General features: G+C 41.4%; 1 protein-coding gene across 1 annotated transcript in view; it reads left to right on the top strand.

Moving 5' to 3' along the window:
• LOC310929465 (transcription factor IIIB 90 kDa subunit-like) overlaps positions 1-21,713 on the top strand; it is a 74,599-nt gene that overhangs the window by 37,120 nt on the left and 15,766 nt on the right. The window contains exons 13-16 of the mRNA XM_083892233.1: positions 10,534-10,595; positions 11,773-11,854; positions 12,037-12,092; positions 13,355-13,629. Of these exons, the coding sequence (XP_083748359.1) occupies positions 10,534-10,595; positions 11,773-11,854; positions 12,037-12,092; positions 13,355-13,629 (475 nt within the window). The remainder of the gene's footprint in view (positions 1-10,533; positions 10,596-11,772; positions 11,855-12,036; positions 12,093-13,354; positions 13,630-21,713) is intronic.

Here is a 21,713-nt window from a genome sequence, read left to right as displayed (position 1 = left end):
AATCATGTAAGAAAACTCTGTTAAAAGGTTTTTGAACCAGAATTTTGGAGTTGGAGCTGAATTTTAACCACAATTATTGGCAATTCTCACACATTTACTGTCAATATCCTTTATTAAACATTAAAAAACTAAAGAAATACAATAGATTAGCTCATTTAACATGTTTTAAACCAGATTGTTTGTGTGAGAACGTCATGTGACGTCTCCTTCCTGTTTTTAAAAGCTGTTGCAGTTAAATATTATAGTATTTATAATAAATGTTATTTAAAAACACATTGAATCAACATGAAATCATATAAGAAAACTCAGTTAACAAGTTTTTTTAACCAGATTTTTTAAGTAACAGCAGAATTTTAACCACATTTATTTGACAATTCCATCATTTCTCACACATTTACTTTAAATATCATGTATTAAACAGTGAAAAGCTAAAGAAATAGAATAAATTAGCTCATTTAACATGTTTTTAAACCATTTTTTTTTGTTACAGCTGAATTTTTACCACAATTATTGGCAATTCTCACACATTTACTGTCAATATCCTTTATTAAACATTAAAAAACTAAAGAAATACAATAGATTAGCTCATTTAACATGTTTTTAAACCATTTTTTTTTGTTACAGCTGAATTTTTACCACAATTATTGGCAATTCCATCGTTTCTCACACATTTACTTTAAATATCCTTTATTAAACATGACAAATATAAAGAAACACAATAGATGAACTTATTTAACATGTTTATTAAACCAGATTGTTTGAGTTACAGCTGAATTTTAACCATAATTATTGGTAATTCCATTGTTTCTCACACTTACTGTAAATATCCTTTATTAAACTTTAAAAAGCTAAAGAAATACAACAGATTAGTGAATTTAACACGTTTTAAACTCAGCTAAATATTCCATGTTACATAATAAGGCTGTAAATGAGACGTAAGTTCTACCAAAGCACTAGTGGGCGGAGACTCCAGTGTGATTGACACCGTTGATGTACAGATCAAAGAAATATGGCGATATTATTCATGAGTTCTTTTCATTAAGACTTAGTCATTTCCTCCTCCTCCTCTTCCTCTTTGCTGGTGTCAGTTACCGCAGTAACAGAGTGTTTCTGTGGGCGTGGCTGAGTCTATGTGGGCGGGGCCGAGTCTCTGTGGGCGTGGCCGAGTCTGTGACTGACAGCAAATCTGCTGAGTGGAACACAGTCTTTGAGAGAAACAGCAGCATCTGTCTCTCGTCTTCTTTTTCAGCATCAGCACATTTTCATCTCCTCAACAGAAGAAAAACAAAAGAACATCCTTTTGTTTTTATTGACGTACAGATGAGAGGAGGCCGTCCTTCAGAGGAGAGGAGGTCACTGCTGCTTTAAAATCCTATTTTTACTCAATTGTAAACAGTTACACTACCAGGTTTATCCAGGGTTTACCCTCTTTCTTTTTTGTAAATATCCCTCATATTCTCTCAGTTTTAAGATTCTTAAGTCTTCTTTAAAAATAGGAGGAAAAAAACATGTTTTTGAGTCATTATCAAGGCTGCAACTAATGATTATTTTCATCATTGACCGATTGCGTCAATTATTTTGTCAATTATTTGCTTAGTTTGGTCCAGAAAATGTCCAAAAATGTCCATCAGTGTCTCAAATGTCTTCAAACTTGAGATGATTCACTTTTAATGATTTTGTTTTGTTTACGTGGAGCAAAAAAAACATGAAGTTACGATGAAACCTCTGCTAATGTTTACATTTAAATTAAATCCACCGCTGAATGAGGTCACATGACGTTAGGGGAGGACATTTTTAAGAAGCTGAAACATCAGAGAAACAGAATTAACTCAAAACTGATTAGTCACTATTATCAAATTAGTGACTGATTAATAATATATTACTATATATATATAGTGGACATATGTGAGGACGGAGGACACACTGAGTCTCTGCACCTGTCAGATAAACCTTTGAGTGACAGCTGTCCTACTGCTACTAAAGACGGTGGAGGAAAGTCCAGCGTATTGTCCCTTTAATTAGTCATTAGTCATGACTAATTCATGCTGCTCATCCATTCACTCACTCATCAGTGTGTCCTCGTCTCTGATTGGCTGCTGGGACAGCTGTGTGTGTGTGTGTGTGTGTGTGTGTGTGTGTGTGTGTGTTTACAGTGTAGCTGGACACATATGTTCAGATGGAGACGACAGAGAGATGACTGTCACTGAGGAGGAGGGGGTGAGAAGAAAGAAGGTAGAGGAGGTGAAGGAGGGGGAGGGGCAGAAGAAGAAGGAAGAGGAAAATAGGAGGTGAATTTAGAGGAGGAGGAAAGAAGAACCAGGAAGGAGGAGAGAGATGAGAGGAGATAGAAACAAAAGGATGGATAAGGAAAGGAACCAGGATAAGGAAAGGAACCAGGAGAAGGAAAGGGGAGTAGGAAGTGAGGACTTTTTCCATAAGGTGAGGACATTTCCTGGAAATTAGGACATTTTTAGGAAGTGAGGACATTTTGTAAGGTGAGGACATTTTTAGGAAGTGAGCATATTCTCCAAAAGAAAGTGAAGACATGTTCAGGAAGTGAGGACATTTTCAGAAGAAAGTTAGGACATTTTTAGGAAGTGAGGACATTTTCAGAAGACAGTGAGGACATTTTCATAAAGTGAGGACATTTTTAGGAAGTGAGGACATCTTTAGAAGATAGTGAGGACATTTTCACAAAGTGAGGACATTTTTAGGAGAAAGTGAGGAGATCTTCAGAAGAAAGTGAGGACAGTTTCAGAAAAAAACAGGACATTTTCAGAAGAAAGTGAGGACATTTTTAGGAGAAAGTGAGGACATTTTCAGAAGATAGTGAGGACATCTTCAGCAAGTGAGGACATTTTCAGAAGACAGTGAGAACATTTTTAGGAAGTGAGGACATCCTCAGAAGAAAGTGAGGACATTTTCTGAAGAAAGCGAGGACATTTTTAGGAAGTGAGGACATCTTCACAAGAAAGTGAAGACTTTCAGAAGAAAGTTAAGACATTTTCAGAAGAAAGTGAGGACATTTTTAGGAAGTTAAGACATTTTCAGAATAAAGTGAGGACGTTTTCAAAAGAAAGTGAGAATATTTTCAGGAACTGAGGACATTTTCAGAAAGTGAGGACATCTTCAGGTGATTTCAGAGAATAGTGGGAGGAGCTAACATGCTAAAGCGCTACATCCACATCAGGTGAAACCTCTCCCAACAGCTACATCAGTGTAGCATCATCATCATCATCGTCTTCACTGACCATCAGAAAAGTCTTTACATTTGTGTTTTCGTCCACATTAAATGTAAAACACCACCGTCCTCATGTTGATGAACATCTTTATCAGAGGAGACGCCTGCAGCAGTGTTTGCTCCTCACTCACTTTCTCCTGAGGAGGAGAACGAGGAGCAGGTGGTGGAGTGGGCGTACTTCAGTCCGGGCTCCTCCAAGGTCGGAGGGGTCATGATTTAATGGGCTGGTCCGTGTCAGCCAGAGTCTCTGCCTCGCTCTATTTTTATTGCCTCAGCTGGGGATTCTGGTGTCTCCGGGGCAGAGAGCTGGCACTGAGGCTTATTACCTCATTCTGATGCTGATGCTGCTGCAGAGACGGACGTTTGTTCCGTCTTCAAATATGGACCAAAATCCCAGCTCAGTAAAATATAAACAAACACCGTCTCCTCACTTAAATCCTGCGGCTCTGAACGAGAGGAAACTAAACAAAACAACTTCTAAATTTGAGTTATTTTCCATAATTGCCATTGTAGCAGTGATTTAAAGGCTTTCATTGCCCAAAAACCAACATTTGCCTGGAATTTCTGCTTACATGAAAACACCAAGTACTGTTTCTCCCACTCCTAAATCCTTATTTATCTTTAAATATTACTGAAAACAGAAAATCTTCATTTTCTTGTCAATATGTGGAGAAAAAGGTCACATTTCTTGATCAGTATTTGTATGAAGTCATAATATCCATATTAACATATGTGGAACGTCTCCATTTAACCATCAATATGTGAAGAAAATCTTATTTTACCTTTCAATATGTGTGAAAATGTACGTTTTCCCGATCAATATTTGTAGGAAATCAAGGTTTCACACTCATTAAAACATAATTTTCCAATGAAAACATGGAAGTGGAAGATGTGAAAATTATACTTGTCCCAATCGACATATGTAGAAAATCTTAATTTCCCACTCAATATTTGAGGCAAATGTTAACTTCTTTTGGAACTTTTCCTCATTTCCTTGTCAGTATTTGTAGAACATCTTCATTTCCCACTTACTGTTTGCAGGAAATCCTACTTTAGCCACTAATCTTTAGACAAATTTTCGTTTTCCAATTCATACCTTTAGAAAAACCTTAATTTTCATGTTAATAAGTGAAGAAAATGTGAAGTTACGCCAATGAGAACTCAAGCTAACAAGAAGTCACGCCAATGAGAAGTTACGCTAATGAGAAGTCACGCGAATGAGTAGGAAGATACGCCAATGAGAAGTTATGCCAATGAGAAGTTGCGCCAATGAGACGTTGCGCCAATGAGAAGTTACGCCAATGAGAACTCAAGCTAACGAGAAGTCACGCCAATGAGAAGTTACGCCAATGAGAAGTTACGCAACTGTGAAGTTGTGCCAATGAGAAGTTACGCCAATGACAACTCAAGCTAACTAGAAGTCAAGCTAACGAGAAGTCACGGCAATTACAAGTTACGCAAATGAAAAGTTACGCTAAATATTAAGTTACGCGAATGAGAAGTCACGCCAATGAGAAGTTGCACAAATGAGAAGTTTGGCAAATGAAAAGTTGCGCAGATGAGAATTTACGCTAACGAGAAGTACGCTAACAAGGAGTTACACTAACCAGTAGTTACGCCAATGAGAAGATACGCTAATGAGAAGTTACACACAACAAAGTGAGCTAACAGAAGAGTTAAAGGGCTTTTTCATGGATAAGAACTGGTTTTAGGGACTCTGGCGTATGAGGTTTGTGTGTGTGTGTGTGCGCGCGTGCGCGTAGGTGTGTGTGTGTGCTTTTGTGTGTGTGTAGGAGAGGATGAGGATTGTTGCTGACATGAAGAGCTGTGAGTCTGGATAATGTGGGCTTCGTTTGAAGTGAGGATGATCACTGATCCCTCAACACTCCAGCTACACAACACCGTTCACCCCCCCATCACACACACACACACACAGTCTTTGTTTTGTGGATGGAGGTTCTCCTCATGGAGGAGTCAGCAGCAGACTCTCTCCTCTCAGATCAGACTGAAATGAAACACGACTCAGGATTAGACGTCAGATCAGTGAACTCCTTCTCTTTTATCTGTCTCTCCTCCTCCTCCTCCCTCACTCACCCACTGTCTCCTCTGTTTACCTCCTCCTCCCTCTGTCTCCTCCCTCCACCTCCTCCCTCCTGCTGCTTTCCTCCATCAGTGTCTTTCAATCTCTCTCTTAATCTGGCTCATTATTCCCTCTTCCATCACTTAAAAGTTTCTCGTTAAGGGATTTTGTCGTCCGTCTTCGTCTCGTGAAAAGCCCAAATCCTCCCGATGAGGCCACATCATGTGAGAAGAGTTAGTAGATTTTTATTGTCCCAGAGACACAATGTGAGTTAATCCAGAGCCTGGTCATCGTTAAAGGTCCAGATTATGAGCAGAAACTAAAATACGACCCATAATGTGTGTCTTTGTAGACGCGGAGAATTACTTCAGCTTAAGGTTTTCACAGCCTGTGCCTTCGTGGAACGAGCTTTCCCCCCGGCAACAAGAAATGCTATTTTCCGATTGGCTAACAGATTGCTAATCCAAGACGAGCTGCGTGAAGGAAACTACACAGAGTTTTACCACTTTCTCAGCGTGAGAAATTAAATACGACGTGATGCTACGCGCGCGTCTGTTATTTCCACGCTTTGATGCTTAGCGTGAGCGTAACGGGCCGATACGCTAAAATGCGCTAGCTAGAACCCTGCTATTTATCAATTTAGCGTCATAATTGGTTCATTTCTGGATTATATTTCCCGTTCTTTCATCCCATTTTAGACGTAAACTTTGAGATTTGGTTGACATGTGGATTTAATAATAATCACAACAAACAAATGCAGTGTTTCCTGTTGGAGTTTTAAAAAAATCCACAGTTTCCTGTTTCCAAAAAACAACAATAAAGAAAACTGTGAAATTATTTCTAATCTGGAGCAGGAAGTGGTGGGTGTGAGGCTCACAGCCACAGAGGGATTAACAAAATAGTGTTAGAAAGTGTTAAATAAAAGAGAAAGACAAACATTTTTGTTGTTGTTTCTCTGTGGTCAGAGAAGATGACTCCTCCTCCTCCTCCTCCTCCTCCATGTTTGTTCTTTTTGAATCTCCTTCACCTGGTGACGTTTTCTCCTGCAGGGCAACAGCTTTTTTTCTTCTTCTTCTTTGGTTTTAAAGTGAGTCATCGTCTTCTTCTTCTTCTGACCACATCACACACTCCCACAGCTGATGATGATGATGATGATGCTGCAGTGAGGAGTGAATGTGGAGTCATGTTACCTGAGTGTGAGGCAGAGGAGAAAGAACACAGTGATAGAGTTCACAGCTTCAGGCAGAGACGTTGATACCTGATTCCTCGTCGTACGCCGTCCTTTCTCTGACCTGCTTTATTGTCAGGTGTTCACAGCAAATACATGGTTTCTTAACCCTGTACGTAACTCCGAGCGACATCCGCGACGCGTTTGGACAAGCCCTCTTTACATTACCGTAACTACGCCACGGTTTGTGCTATCGGAAACATTTCAGCGGATTATGAAAGCTCAGAACTTGCACTTCAACTGTTATTGTGGTAATTTCACTGATGCCGATGCAGGAAGCCGGGGCAAAAACAACGCCTTTGTCCTCCCCGCACGTTGCAATAAGCAAAAAAAAAAGACATTTTGAGGCTTACTCGTGAACCCGTGAAAAGGCCAAAAAATACCACAAAGTTATCCACAAACCTGTCTTTGTGTGCGATTTAGAACATGGTTTCAAGATGGCTAACTTACGGGCTAACTTAAGTTTTTTTGTGGCACTGAATCGTTTCCGAATTATTATGACGTGGTTTCAGTTTCACCACGTGGGTTAAACTCGGTTTCCCCGTTAAGCCACAGAGCTTTAGTCACATACCGATGTTGGTATTTCTTGGACGAACAGGTTCTCGGGGCTAACTTAAGAGGGCGCTGTTGAGCCATTTTGTGGCACTTGTCGTTTAAAAATTTGAATTGTATCCGAATCTTTATGATGTTGTTTCAGTTTCACCATGTGGGTTTAAGTTGGTTTCCCCATCAAGCCACAAAGCTTTAGTCACATGACTTCCTCCTCCTCCTTTTTGCGGGGTTTTTAATCGTAATTTACGTGCAGAAAAAACACAGAATTCTCCACAAAATGTGCGCATCTTTTCTTTTGAGATTTTGAAATGGTTCCAAGATCGTCTATCAACCCGATAACGTATATATCAACCAATTTTCTTTGGGCGAACGGGTTCTCGGGGCTAACTTAAGAGGGCGCTGTTGAGCCATTTGAGTTGTTTCTGAAGTAAAAAAAACAAACAAACAAAAGTAGCCTCGTATCACTGAGAAAACACTGGCTCTATGATGTGGTTTCACTTTGACCACGTGGGTTAAAGTAGGTTTTCCCTTCAAAGCCACAGAGTTTTAGTCACATGACTTTCCTCCTCCTCCTCTTCCTCCTCCTCCTCCTGGAGTCTACATTTGGTCATTGAAAGGACACAAACACCACAAATAGAAGGAAAATCTCTCTGAACTCTGGACGTGAAGTCTGCACATTCTCCAGGAACCATTTTACGCTTCTTTTGATCAAATTAGCCAGTGTAGATAAATCAAAGGCGCGGCTGAATAAGAAGGCAGTAATTGCTCCACCCTCCTCCTCCTCCTCTTCCTCCTCTTCCTCCTGAGGTTATCCCGGTGTTATCAGCTCTCCGTCTCGCTGCCTCTCTTCCTCGCGGCGATGCCCGATCTCTCCCGGCGCTCGTCTCCTCGTCTTATCTCGCACTTCAGGGAGAGGAAGTTCTTGGAGGGCTGAGCCCGGCAGATAACAGCTGACCTGAGTTTTTATTCATCTTCTTCTGAGGAAGCCGCTAACTGAACTCAAAAGCCTGACTGGATTATCTCAGCACCTCATGGTTTCTCCTCATCTGCTCCGTCCATCTCCCTGCACCTGTCGTCGTCTTCTTCTTCTTCTTCTTCTTAATGAAGCGTTTAAGCCTCTCGCCGACTTTGAGCTGGAGTTCAACCTTCTTTTAAACTCTTTTTAAACTCTTTGCTATCGAGTTTGTTCCAAAGCAGCTTTTTAATAAGACGTCTTAGGAGGAAAAAAAGCTGTAGAAACGTTAGGTTTCCTTCACCAGATTCACATCTGGGCCTCAACATATCGACCAGATTATCCCATCACCTCATGGTTTCTTCTTCCTCCTCCTCATCTATTCCATCATCTATTCCTCAGGAGTTTGAACTTGCTCCAAAACAGCTTTTAGGGTGTGAGGGTGTGATTTTTGCCCATTTTTCCAGAATAACTTTCAGTATCTGGCAGTTATTTTCACCATTAAAGGCGCCATATGTAAGAATGTGGTCAAAAACAGTTACTACATTCAAATTCAAAACACCGAGGTCTTTTAGGTTTCGTTTTCTGACGTATAGCTGGCAACCCGTGATTGCTCGGCAGCTGAGACTCTACTGACTGCAATGATTGGTAGACGGCGGTAGGTGGCGCCACATGACGCCAAAACATGATTTCAAAACATAAACATGATTTGCAGTCTGCAAAATATTATTTTTAATGCGAATATTTTGTCTGTACTGTTGTTGTTGGTGAGTTCAGTTTGTTATATGAACATTATTCCTGAGTCTCTGTGACATATTAGGAGGATTTTATGATTTATTACATAATGCACCTTTAAAGCCATGTTAAAATAGTGTAACCATTAACCAAATTTTAAATTTTAAATTTGAATAGCATAAAACATATTTAACCCTCAAGAGTTCCTTTAAAAAAAATCCCTAAAGTGTTCCTCGTGGCAGAAAACGGCCCCTTGCCAAAAACGGCTGTAAAAATATTATATGTTAATATTTTTTTCCACTTTAAATGAGTCAGTCATTTAAAGCTACTTCAGCCTGAAATATACATATCAAATATTAATATTTTTTTAATTTTAACCCATTAAAGGCCAGTTTGTTTTCACAACTCCACTATTTTTTTAATTGAAAAAAAACACAATAACGTCCATAAAATACATTTCAAGGAGAATTTTATTATAATTCTTATTAGGCCCTGGGATGCGTCAATGATTGGCAGAAACATTTATTTTGAAGCACTGTTATTTTTTTTACAGTGCCAGATTTTTCAAAAAAATCCCTAATTTGTACCTTGTGGCAGAAAACGGCCCCTTGCCAAAAACTGCTATAAACATATTATATGTTGATATTTTTTTCCACTTTAAATGAGTCAGTCTTTTGAAGCTCCTTCAGCCTGAAATATGCATATCAAATATTAATAAGATTTTAGATATTTTAACCCTGTTTTTATAGCAGTTTTTGGGAAGGTGGCCGTTTTCTGCCACGCGGGACACTTTAGTAAGTTCTCGCGTTGCTTAGCCATTTTAGGCTAATCCAAGAAACTGAGATGACAGTTCTAAAGTTTACCAAAGATGAATAGCCTTTGGAAAATTTGAGCTATAGTCATTCAACACAGACAAAATGGCTTAAGAATTAAAAAACAGAAAGCCACAAAAAGGGCCGAGGGACCCTTGAGGGTGGACAAAACCTGCTGGAAACTGCTGATTCTCCCGTTCCCCGCAACATCGTGAGTAAAATTACCGTAATAACCACAACACGTTGGCTTTGACGTGCGACTTCTCAGCTTTCAGAAAAACGTTGCTTACTTACATTGATGCAATCGTGTCGTCTGATGTCAAAGGGTTAAGAACAAGCACCACAAAACCAAAGACACAAAACCATAGACGCACAAAGACAATAAACGACTCAACAAATTCAATAAAAATACAGTGTAAGAAGTCAAATAAAGCAAATAAAAAACCCTAAAATATTAAAGCACTTTCTCCAGATTCAAACATCTCTTGTTTTACACGATGCTATCGACTCCATCGCGAGGTGGAAATGGTGTCTCGGGCCTTTTTGTCGCGGCAGACTGCACTGTCAGCGTTTCTCTGTTTTCAAAAAAAATAAATAAAGCGGGGGTGGGAGGGGACGATAAATAAATAATCCAGAAAGTCTGGTCGTAATTGAAAAGAGAGTGCGTTAAAGGTAGAGCCGCCGGAGCGCGAGTTAAGCTTATTAACGTCTTATCAGAGAGTGGCAGTGCATCTTATTTGCTGATTTTAAACCTGGACGATGATGGAGGCGACGCAGCAGCAGCAGCAGCAGGATGCAGTGGGAGGTGTCGCTCGACCTGCTGCTTCCTGGTTTTTAACCCTGTGGGACGAGGGGCGAGGAAGCTGCCGTGAAAAGTGTGCATCGCAGCAGATTTTCTAAATGTGTCTGCTGTGTTTTCTCTGTGTGTGACAGATGGAGCTGCCGACAGCGGGGAGCTGGACCTGAGCGGCATCGACGACAAGGAGATAGAGCTGGTACGTCCCCGTCTCTGGGGGGAGATTGTGACGATATTTGGGAGGTCATGTGACGTGGAAAAGGTTCATACAGGAATCTGTTGTCGCTCAAGTCACTCAGTGTGTTTACATTCACGTTAGAAGTCCGATTTTAGTCCGACTAAGTCAGCAATTCACTTTTCTTCATGTCTGATTAAAATGGAGCTAGTCTTAGTCAGACTAACATATACCTGGATAATGTGATTCATAGTCCGATTACTTACTGCATGTGTACACTTAGTCTGAGTAGAGTCGGACTTGGCATTTTGTGCAAGTACTAACTGTAAACATGTTAGTCTGACTAAAATGGAGCTAGCCTTAGTCGGACTAACATATCTGGATAATGTGATTCATAGTCCGATAACTGACTGCTTGTCCACACTTAGTCCGAGTAGACGGACTTGGTGTTTTGTTCACATACCAATATGTAAACACATTAGTCCGACTAAAATGGAACTAGTCTTAGTCAGTCTAACATACCTGGAAAATGTGATTCATAGTCCGATTAATCTTGCATGTGTGCGCTGAGTCGGAGTAGAGTTAGGCTTGCCATTTTGTGCATGTACTAAATGTAAACATGTTAGTCTGACTAAAATGGAGCTAGTCTTAGTCGGACTAACATACCTGGATAATGTGATTCATAGTCCGATTAATCTTGCATGTGTACGCTGAGTCGGAGTAGAGTCAGGCTTGCCATTTTGTGCATGTACTAAATGTAAACATGTTAGTCTGACTAAAATGGAGCTAGTCTTAGTCAGACTAACATACCTGGATAATGTGATTCATAGTCCTATTAATCCTGCATGTGCACGCTTAGTCCGGGTAGTTGGACTTGGTGTTTTATGCATGTACCAAAATATAATCACATTAGTCTGACTAAAATGGAGCTAGTCTTAGTCGGTTGGATAATGTGATTCATAGTCCGATTACTTACTGCATGTGTACGCTTAGTCAGACTGGAGTCAGACTTGTCGTTCTGAACACAAAACCAAAATGTCCTCCGTGGTCTTTGACCCTGAAGTAGAAGAAGACATTGTATTTTTGTACACGGCCAATAAATCCAGTTTCTCCGCCTCACGTATACTCGGACTAAGCTTAGTCAGACTACAGGCAGTAGCTCAGTGGGATTGTGTTGATTGTGTCCTTTTGTGCTCCTCAGTATCTGCTGGACGACAGAGAAGTGAAGATCAAGACAGCGCTGTGGATGGCAGAGAACTCAGACTACCTCAAACAGCAGAGAGGTTTGGGTTTTCACCTTCATTAACAGACGGAACAGAGTTTAAACCTCCAGTGTTTATCTGGTGACTCTGCTGCTGCTGCTGCTGTGACTCTGCTGCTGCTGCTGCTGTGACTCTGCTGCTGCTTATTATAGACCACGTTATCTGCCTGTGTGTGTGTGTTCACGCTGTTTTTGTCTTTACAGAAAAGGAGGCGAAGATAGCGAAGGAGAAGGAGCTGGGCATCTACAAAGAGAAGAAGGTAAGAGCAGAGGTCTGCTGTACAAACTAAACTAAAGATAACAGACAACAAACACCTTCACAAGACTGTTTTATTCTTAGTCTGACATTTAGAAGACGTGTCCACAGACACACACACAACATGTTCCTCTACTTATCGTCCTCACAGTCGTGTTTTGTTGTTTCCATTTATTTATTTCACCTTCACAACATTTAACTGATAAACTGACCACCTCCTGTTGTCCTTTTTTATTAGAGGTCAAAGGTCACTCATGAGTGTGTGAGCAGGAAATATGACACATGGATTCACTACAGACAGACAGAGAGACAGTCAGAAAGACAGACAGACGGAGAGACAGAAAGACAGACAGTCGGAGAGACAAACAGTTGGAGAGACAGACAGTCTGAAAGACAGACAGTCGGAGAGACAGACAGTCCGAAAGACAGACAGTTGGAGAGACAGACAGATGGAGAGACAGAAAGACAGACAGACAGTCGGAGAGACAGACAGACAGACAGTCGGAGAGACAGACAACCGGAGAGACAGAAAGAAGGAGAGAGAAAGACAGAAAGACAGACAGGTGGAGAGACAAACAGTCGGAGAGACAAACAGTCAGAAAGACAGACGGAGAGACAAACGGAAAGACAGACAGTCAGAAAGACAAACAGTCGGAGAGACAAACAGTCGGAGAGACAGACAGACAAAGAGACAGACAGACAAAGAGACAGACAGTCAGAAAGACAGACTGTCAAAGAGACAGACAGACATATACAGTTGCTGTGACTCAGTCTGTTGTTATTGCTCATCTCTCAGTCAGACTGAACATCTGCTCGTCGTCTTTAAACTGCAGTGAAACACAGACGTAATGAGACGTGGAGCTGTCTGACAACACACACACTCTCACACACACATACATAGACACACACACACTCTCACACACACACACACACGTCAACAAATCAGCGATGCGTCTCCTTGGTCGCTGTGTCTTCACACATGGCGTCTCCTTCTGTGTCTCGTAAACTGATGGTACAGTAAAACTCTGGAGAGTCAAAGTGCTGTTGTCAGATAAATGAGCGTCTGATGACATCACTGAGATAAAGACCTGTGTTCAGCTCTCTTCGTCTGCTGCTCTGAACTCATTCACAGGGTGAATGTCTCGCTCCTCCGGGACCTTAATGGTCCAAAGATGATTCCCAGATATCATCTGAGCATCTGCAGAGTCCATCTGGAGCTCTCCTTCAGATTATAATCTCTTCCTAAGTGATGTGTTCTGGTTTCAGCCCAGAGGTTCGTGTAAGAAGCGAGCGCCGATCAGAGCCAACACGGCCGACGAGGCCATCGAGAAGATGCTGGAGCAGAAGAAGATCTCGTCCAAGATCAACTACGACGTCCTCAAGGACCTCAACGTCAAGCCGGGCTCCAGCCCCGCCCACAAGGCCGAGGAGGCCACGCCCAAGAGGGAGGCGTCCGCCGTCAAGCTGACGGGACGCAACCGCAGCTCGCCGCGAGGAGCCTCGCTGAGCCTCAGCACGCCGCTAAGCACTCTGGGAAAAAGGTGAGTGGGGTTTATTGTTTTTGTCTGAAAACAAACACAAACAGTCCCTCAGAGGTCAGAGGTCAGGTGTTTCTCTGACGTCTAAATTAATGGTCAACTATTTTGATCGTCCATTATTAATCGGTTTGAAGCTTTTTTCATGATTAAAACAAAATTTCTGATCGTTTTGGCTCCAAAATAAGAAAATAATTGACAGATTAATCGATTAGGAAAATGATCGTTAGTTGCAGCTCGACTTTAATCCTTGAAGTTAAGGTAAAATAAGACATGACGTAGCTCATAACGCTAACAGCTGCTGTGAGGACGATGATGTGTAGAAATCAGCTTAAAAACTTTAATTCCCGTTCTTTTATTTACGTCTTTGAGGAACAAAACAACAGAAATGAATTCAACGAAGTGATAAATAAGAATAAATAATAAAAAACCATAATAAGATGGTAAAATACCTGAAGCTCATGTGTGTGCTTTGACCAGGAAGTGTGAAGTGTTTCAAAGACAAATGCACGGGGAAAAAATGCTAATATTTCCCTACAGGAAGTGAATTGAGAGCTTTTATGAGTTTTAATATTTTATGCATTAGAATCTACAATTTTTGCCCAAATGTCAGTGTTTTCACAGTTATTCATTGATAAAATCTCATTGTTTCTGTACTTTTGCACACCTAAAACTAATTTTGTTCGGCTTGGCTAGTGGGAACGCAAAATGTGCAAAAGAACGGACCGTGATAAATACCTCCCCCTTGGTTTTGAGCGCCCTCAACCGTAAATTCCCCCTCATTGAGGGAAGTGGTATTGGGACACCACAACATGCAAATGAGCCTAGTGAACGCAACGAACATGCTAACCTACGTCACATGTTGACAATTCTACCGGTGGAGCGTGCTACTATTTTCATTCAGGAAAAATGACGGTGGATCAGCTGTTACGTTGGTTGCGTTTTGTTTTTCTCCGTCCTCGTAAACGATGTATCACGAATGTGATTGAAATCTGAAGTCCAGGGTATTTGTGTTCAAGTGAACGGCGGTGCACACATCCAAAACGCTGACAAAACTTACAATATTACAGCATGTTACAATGTCGAAGTGTTATGCTAATGTCAGAAAATAAGTGACTATTTATGAAAGCAGCTAGCTAGCTTCCGAGAGAGTATGCCATGTCATGTGGCTCATGTAGAGCCACATGACCTCGAAGCACTTGGCAAATAGCCACTAGCTAGCTAGTTAGCGAGCTGCTTTCATAAATCGTCACTTATTTTCTGACGTTAGCATAGCACTTCGACATTGTAACGTAAGCTTATTTCCGACAATATATTACAACGAAATTGTTCCTCGGCAGACGTGGCCGCCATGTCAGCCGGCTCGCTGAATTCGCAAAGCATCATGGGTAATTCCTTCTTTCACTACAAGTTGATTATAAGGGAAAAATACAATTTCCCCTTGTTCCCCGCTACACGTGAACGCGCAAAATTTAGGGTTAGGGCAAAAACGTGGGGTTAGGGGAGGTTTTGGGGCGGGGCCTAAGGCTGAGTTCAGTGTGAATCCTGTGTTTGAGTCGACTGCTCTGCTTCATGACGTGGGTTTTTTTTAACTCGGTAAAACGATGACGCGGCGTTTTCCAAGGCTTCTTTCCTTCCAGGATTTGTCTGCGGCTTCTTTCATCAGAAACCTGATCCTCGGCCGACGCTTTCTCGTCAACTTAATGGGTTTTTCAGCAGCGCAGAGAAAATCTTTTTTCAGTTTGTTTGGTGTGAGGAGGAGGAGGAGGAGGGGGAGGAGGAGGAGGAGGAAGAGGAGGGGGAGGAGGAGGAGGAGGGGGAGGAGGAGGAGGAGGAAGAGGAGGGGGAGGAGGAGGAGGAGGAGGAGGAGGGGGTTGGTGTTGGATTGGTTTGCTCCAGTTCTGTTTTTTAAACCTCTTTCAGTTCATCTTAAAGCTTTAGAGGAGTCCTATAGCAGCAGCTGTGTGTGTGTGTGTGCGTGTGTGTGTGTGTGTGTGTGTGTGTGTGTGTGTGTGTGTGGTTAGCCCAGCTTCACTATCATCTGGTTACACTTTGCTTCTCCTCGGTTAAAAACCTGAGTTAAAACACTGCGTTTTGGTCCGAAATGAATCCGCTCCCGCACTTGTTTTTCTCCATTAAAAACAAATAAAAACACAACAGAGAGAGAGAAAACATATAAAGAGAGAGAAATAATCCACTTTAATGAAACACTTCTATGTCTGTTTGAGCTTCAGTTAAATCAGTTTTTCCTCATAGATTAAGATGAAAAGATTTGACCTTTGACCTCTGATTTGACCTTTTAAAACCTTATTATTATTCAGTTTAATAAATCTCACAAATCCACCGTTTAGTTTTATTCATCGTAAATTAAAAAGAAAACAAAGACAAACAAGAAAAGAGGATAGTGAAAGTTAAACATAAGAAGCTTGAACATTAAAATAATGTAAAAATATAAAGTGTTAAACTAGGGAATTGATCAAAACTTACACAAATATAATAAAGACTTCAGAGAATTGGGAAAAATCAAAGAAAAAGCAGAAGTGGAATTCAAAGAAAAACAAAATAATATGAAGATAGATGCTTTTTAACAGAAAAAAAACACTTATTTCATCTTGTAAAAGTGATTTTTTTCAAATTATAAAAGAAATGACGATGCAAAAAAAAGCAAATGACCTCTGAAGAATCAAACTATGCGTGAGAGAAACACAATCTCAGGGGAAAACACACACACACTCTCACTCACACACTCTCTCACACACAGTGACAGAATGATTGATGACACAGATTATGACAGATTAAACCACGTCCCGTTACAAAACGGTAACGTGACACTTTATTGATCTGTGCGAGGAAACGACGCTCTGTGCACTCGCTCTGCTCCACAGGGAGGTCAGAGGTCAACTGTCACCTGTGTGTGTGTGTGTGTGTGTGTGTGAGAGGACCAGTCATGTATTTATATATGTGTATATGTATATATGTGTATATGCATATATATACATATACACATATATGTATATATGTGTATATATATGTATATGTGTGTATATGTATGCATATGGGTGTATAAATATATGTCTATATATCTATGCATATATGTATATATGTCTCTATATGTATACATACACACATATATATGTATATATCTCTATATATGCATATATATATACATATAAATGTTCTATGTAAAGTTGTGTGTCCTCACAGACTAAACTCTCTGTATTTTCCCTGATGTTTTTGATTCGTTCACTGACTCATACGCCGACAGGAAACACAGATTAATAATTCATAGTTTTCTAAAAGTCAGGTTAATCCCACAGCCGTGGAACGACCGCACACACACACACACACACACACACACACACACACACACACACACACACACACACACACACACACACACACACAGATTTGAGACGCTCCACTTGTCTAATGGCCGCTCGCTGCCGGAGCGTCTAATCCGCCGCTCGTCTCCTGCTCCGTGAATGAAAGAGCGTCTGGTTTCACCTCGTCCTCAGTCTCTCCCTCTCTGTCTTTGAAGACCAGCTTCATATTTTTAAGAATGGACCCCCTCCCCAAACCCCCCCCCCCCCCCCCCCGTTCTCTTAAAAACTCACTCCTGCTTTGACTGAATCATCGATGCAGAAGTGAGCTGTGAATCATTCATGTCTCACTTTCTCTGAATGAAAAACTCCCCCCAAAAATGGCTGAACTCTGCACTTTTGTCACGTCGGATGCACAAACAGAGAGAGCTGTGGACCCCTGTGGTGTTTCCAGCCTTCAGCTGCTCTTCCCCCTCCAGCCATTAGCAACAAGAACAGGCCCTGGAGCCTGGAGCCTGGAGCCTGGAGCCTGGAGCCTGGAGCCTGGAGCCTGGAGCCTGGAGCCTGGAGCCTGGAGCCAGAGACAGCGTCCATGATAATCTTCCTGTGCAGCAGTGACGGTTGAGGGCAGAGCTGAGGGCAGAATGGTGTCTTTCAGTGCGTCTGAAAAGGTTGTTGTGCTGCTTATTGAGGCCTGTGGAGGTCGAGCAGAGACGACCTGCTGACAGAGCAGCCATTGTGCCGTCTGGAGGCCTCGCTCTGGGGCTACACTGAGGCTTTGTGCTGCTCCTGGTTCCTGCTCCTCCTCCTCCTCCTGCTGCAGGGTGAGATCTGGTGGATCCAGACTCTGAGGAGCAGCCTGGAGCTCAGCTCTGTTTCCTCTTCCTCTGAAGCTCTGACCCACAAACCTCCATCTTCATCTCCTCAGTCCTTCATCTTCATATGTTTTTATAACCTTGTTTATCATGACTTCACCGTCAGTCGTCATAGTAACGTCTGCGTGAAACTGACGTGACGTGGTTTTATCTACGCAACACACACACGCACACACTTATAAACTCACTCATTCATTCACTCACACAATCACTCATTCACTTACACTCACTCACTCACTCACTCACACATTCACTTATAAACTCACACATTCACTTATACACTCACTCACTCATTCATTCACTTATACACTCACACATTCACTTATACACTCACTCACTCATTTACTTATAAACTCACTCACTCATTCACATACACTCACTCATTCTTTCACTTATATACTCACTCATTCATTCACTTATACACTCACTCACTCATTCATTCACTTATACACTCACTCATTCCTTCACTTATACACTAACTCACTCACTCATTCACTTATACACTCACTCATTTACTTATGAACTCACACATTCACTTATACACTCACTCACTCATTCATTCACTTATACACTCACTCACTCATTCATTCACTTATACACTCACACATTCACTTATACACTCACTCACTCATTTACTTATAAACTCACACATTCACTTATACACTCACTCACTCATTCATTCACTTATACACTCACACATTCACTTATACACTCACTCACTCATTTACTTATAAACTCACTCACTCATTCACATACACTCACTCACTCATTCTTTCACTTATACACTCACTTATTCATTCACTTATACACTAACTCACTCATTCTTTCACTTATACACTCACTCATTCATTCACTTATACACTACCTCACTCACTCATTCACTTATACACTCACTCATTCACATACACTCACTCACTCATTCATTCACTTATACACTAACTCACTCACTCATTCACTTATACACTCACTCATTTACTTATGAACTCATTAACTCACTCACTCACACTCTCACAGGTGTATACGTCAGTCGTTCCCCTCCTCCACAGTTGTATTATATTATGGGATGTTGCTAAAACCATAGATGTGAGTCGACCTTCACCTGAGGTGAAGGACAAAAACAATCATCTCTTCTTGTCTCCTCTCTCCTCCATTTCCTCCCTCTCTCCTTCCTTGTCTCCTCTCTCCTTCCCTCACCTCCTCCTCTCCTCAGGTTATTTCCCCTCCATTTCCTCCCTCTCTCCTTCCCTCTCTCCTCTCTCCTCACAGTAACAGCTTCTGTCCACAAACTTCTCCTCCGTCTGCTTCGTCCCACTTTTCCTCCTGTTTTTGTTTTTGTCCTCTATCTCTATCTCTTATCTCTCTATCGTCTCACCTACTTTTCTAATCCTTGTCTCAGTTAAAATCCTCCAGCGTTTAAACCTTCAGGCCTTTTGTCCTCCAGCGTCTCATGAACCACTTCCTTTTCTTTCTCTTTTTTTTGTCTTTCATCTTTTCTCTTCATCTTTTTCTGTTTACTCTGCAGTTATTTACAATTTACTGCATGTTGAAGTAGTCTGTTAATTAGTGTCTTAGTCTGACTAACGTTTTTACGTGACGTTAAGGAAACTAAATGTGTGTCTTAGTCTGACTAAAACATGTTTACGCAAAATTAAGGAAACAAAATGTGTCTTAATCAGACTAAAACATGTTTACGCAACATTAAGAAAACCAAATTAGTGTCTTAGTCTCACTATGGAAACCAAATTAGTGTCTTAGTCTGACTAAGGAAACCAAATTAGTGTCTTAGTCTCACTATGGAAACCAAATTAGTGTCTTAGTCTGACTAAAACGTGTTTACACGACATTAAGAAAACCAAATTATCATCTTAGTCTGACTAAATCGGGTTTACGCGACATTAAGAAAACCGAATTAGCGTCTTAGTCTGACTAAAGCGGGTTTACGCGACATTAAGAAAACCGAATTAGAGGGTTAGTCTGAGTAAAGCGAGTTTACACGACATTAAGAAAACCGAATTAGCGTCTTAGTCTGACTAAAGCGGGTTTACATGACATTAAGAAAACCGAATTAGCGTGTTAGTCTGACTAAAGCGGGTTTACGCGACACTAAGAAAACCAAATTAGCGTCGTAGTCTGACTAGGCGGGTTTACGCGACATTAAGAAAACCGAATTAGCGTGTTAGTCTGACTAAAGCGGGTTTACGCGACATTAAGGAAACCGAATTAGCGTGTTAGTCTGACTAAAGCGGGTTTACGCGACATTAAGAAAACCGAATTAGCGTGTTAGTCTGACTAAAGCGGGTTTACGCAACATTAAGGAAACCGAATTAGCGTGTTAGTCTGACTAAAGCGGGTTTACGCGACATTAAGGAAACCGAATTAGCGTGTTAGTCTGACTAAAGCGGGTTTACGCGACATTAAGAAAACCGAATTAGCGTCTTAGTCTGACTAAAGCGGGTTTACGCGACATTAAGGAAACCGAATTAGCGTCTTAGTCTGACTAAAGCGGGTTTACGCGACATTAAGGAAACCGAATTAGCGTGTTAGTCTGACTAAAGCGGGTTTACGTGACATTAAGAAAACCGAATTAGCGTCTTAGTCTGACTAAAGCGGGTTTACGCGACATTAAGAAAAGCGAATTAGCCTTAGCCTAACTAAAACGTGTTCACGCGACATTAAGAAAAGCGAATTAGCTTCTTAGTCTGACTAAAGCGGGTTTACGCGACATTAAGAAAAGCGAATTAGCGTCTTAGTCTGACTAAATCGGGTTTACGTGACATTAAGGAAACTGAATTAGCCTTAGCCTAACTAAAACGTGTTCACGCGACATTAAGAAAAGCGAATTAGCGTCTTAGTCTGACTAAAACGTGTTTACGTGACATTAAGGAAACCGAATCGGTGTCTAAGTCTGAATAAGGAAACCAAATCAGTGTCTTAGTCTGACTAAGGAAACCAAATTAGCGTCTTAGTCTGACTAAAACGTGTTTACGTTAGACATCATCTCTGTTTGTGTGTGTGTGTGTGTTTGGCTTCTTTCCCTCTGTTATCTTGTCTTTCAATGTCACCCTCATCCCTTCATCCCTCCCTCCCTCTCACTCTCAGCCTCTCTGGACTCACTGTACCGGACACTTTTCAGGTTCAGACGTCCCATGCGCTCCCTCCTCCCTCCTCCTCCCTCCTCCTCCCTCCTCCTCCCTCCTCCTCCCTCCTCCCTCCTCCTCTCTCCACCTCCCTCTGCTGCCAAACAGACCCTCCCTGTTCCCTCCATCCCTGCTGCAGCGTGGAAAAGCAGCCTTCCAGAAATAGCCCAGATAATTGCCCTCCAGTGATGTTGTTTTTTTTCTTTCCTCTCCATGCACTTCTCCACTCCTTCATCTCCTCTTTCTCCTTCCTTTTTTGTCTTTGGAGAACTTGTCTAATTCCAGGAGAAAGGGAAAGAAAAGAATAGAAAAGAATTCCTGAGTGCATTTTTGTTCTCTTCTGTCCTCGGTGGGAGGGGAAGCCAGAGGCGGCCATTTTGGTCAGTGTTGGTTTTCCAGAAATGTAACTCAGCACTTTCAGTTGTTTTTTGTTTTTTTTCGTCCAGATGTTGTGACTAAAACTACTTTATTCTCCAGAGTTTAAGAAGCAGGAAATGCTTCGGCAGGTGCCATCACATGAATAAAAATCACTTTATTTATTTATTATTATTATGATTATTTTAAATCTTTACATAAGAGAGGAAAAATCTCCACTTAGGATGTTTTTCCTTGTTGTGTGACCAGCTGTGTGTGTGTGTGTGTGTGTGTGTGTGGGGGGGGGGGGGTGTAATTAGTCTGTGGTTTGCAGGCCCTCCCTTTAAGCCTCTGATCCTCCTCCTCCCCTCTTTCTCCCCCTGTAAACTGTGACCAATGAGCCG

Source organism: Microchirus variegatus (assembly GCF_963457635.1).
Source record: "Microchirus variegatus genome assembly, chromosome: 7".
Classification (NCBI taxonomy): domain Eukaryota; kingdom Metazoa; phylum Chordata; class Actinopteri; order Pleuronectiformes; family Soleidae; genus Microchirus; species Microchirus variegatus.
This window is presented reverse-complemented; position numbering and strand designations above follow the sequence as displayed.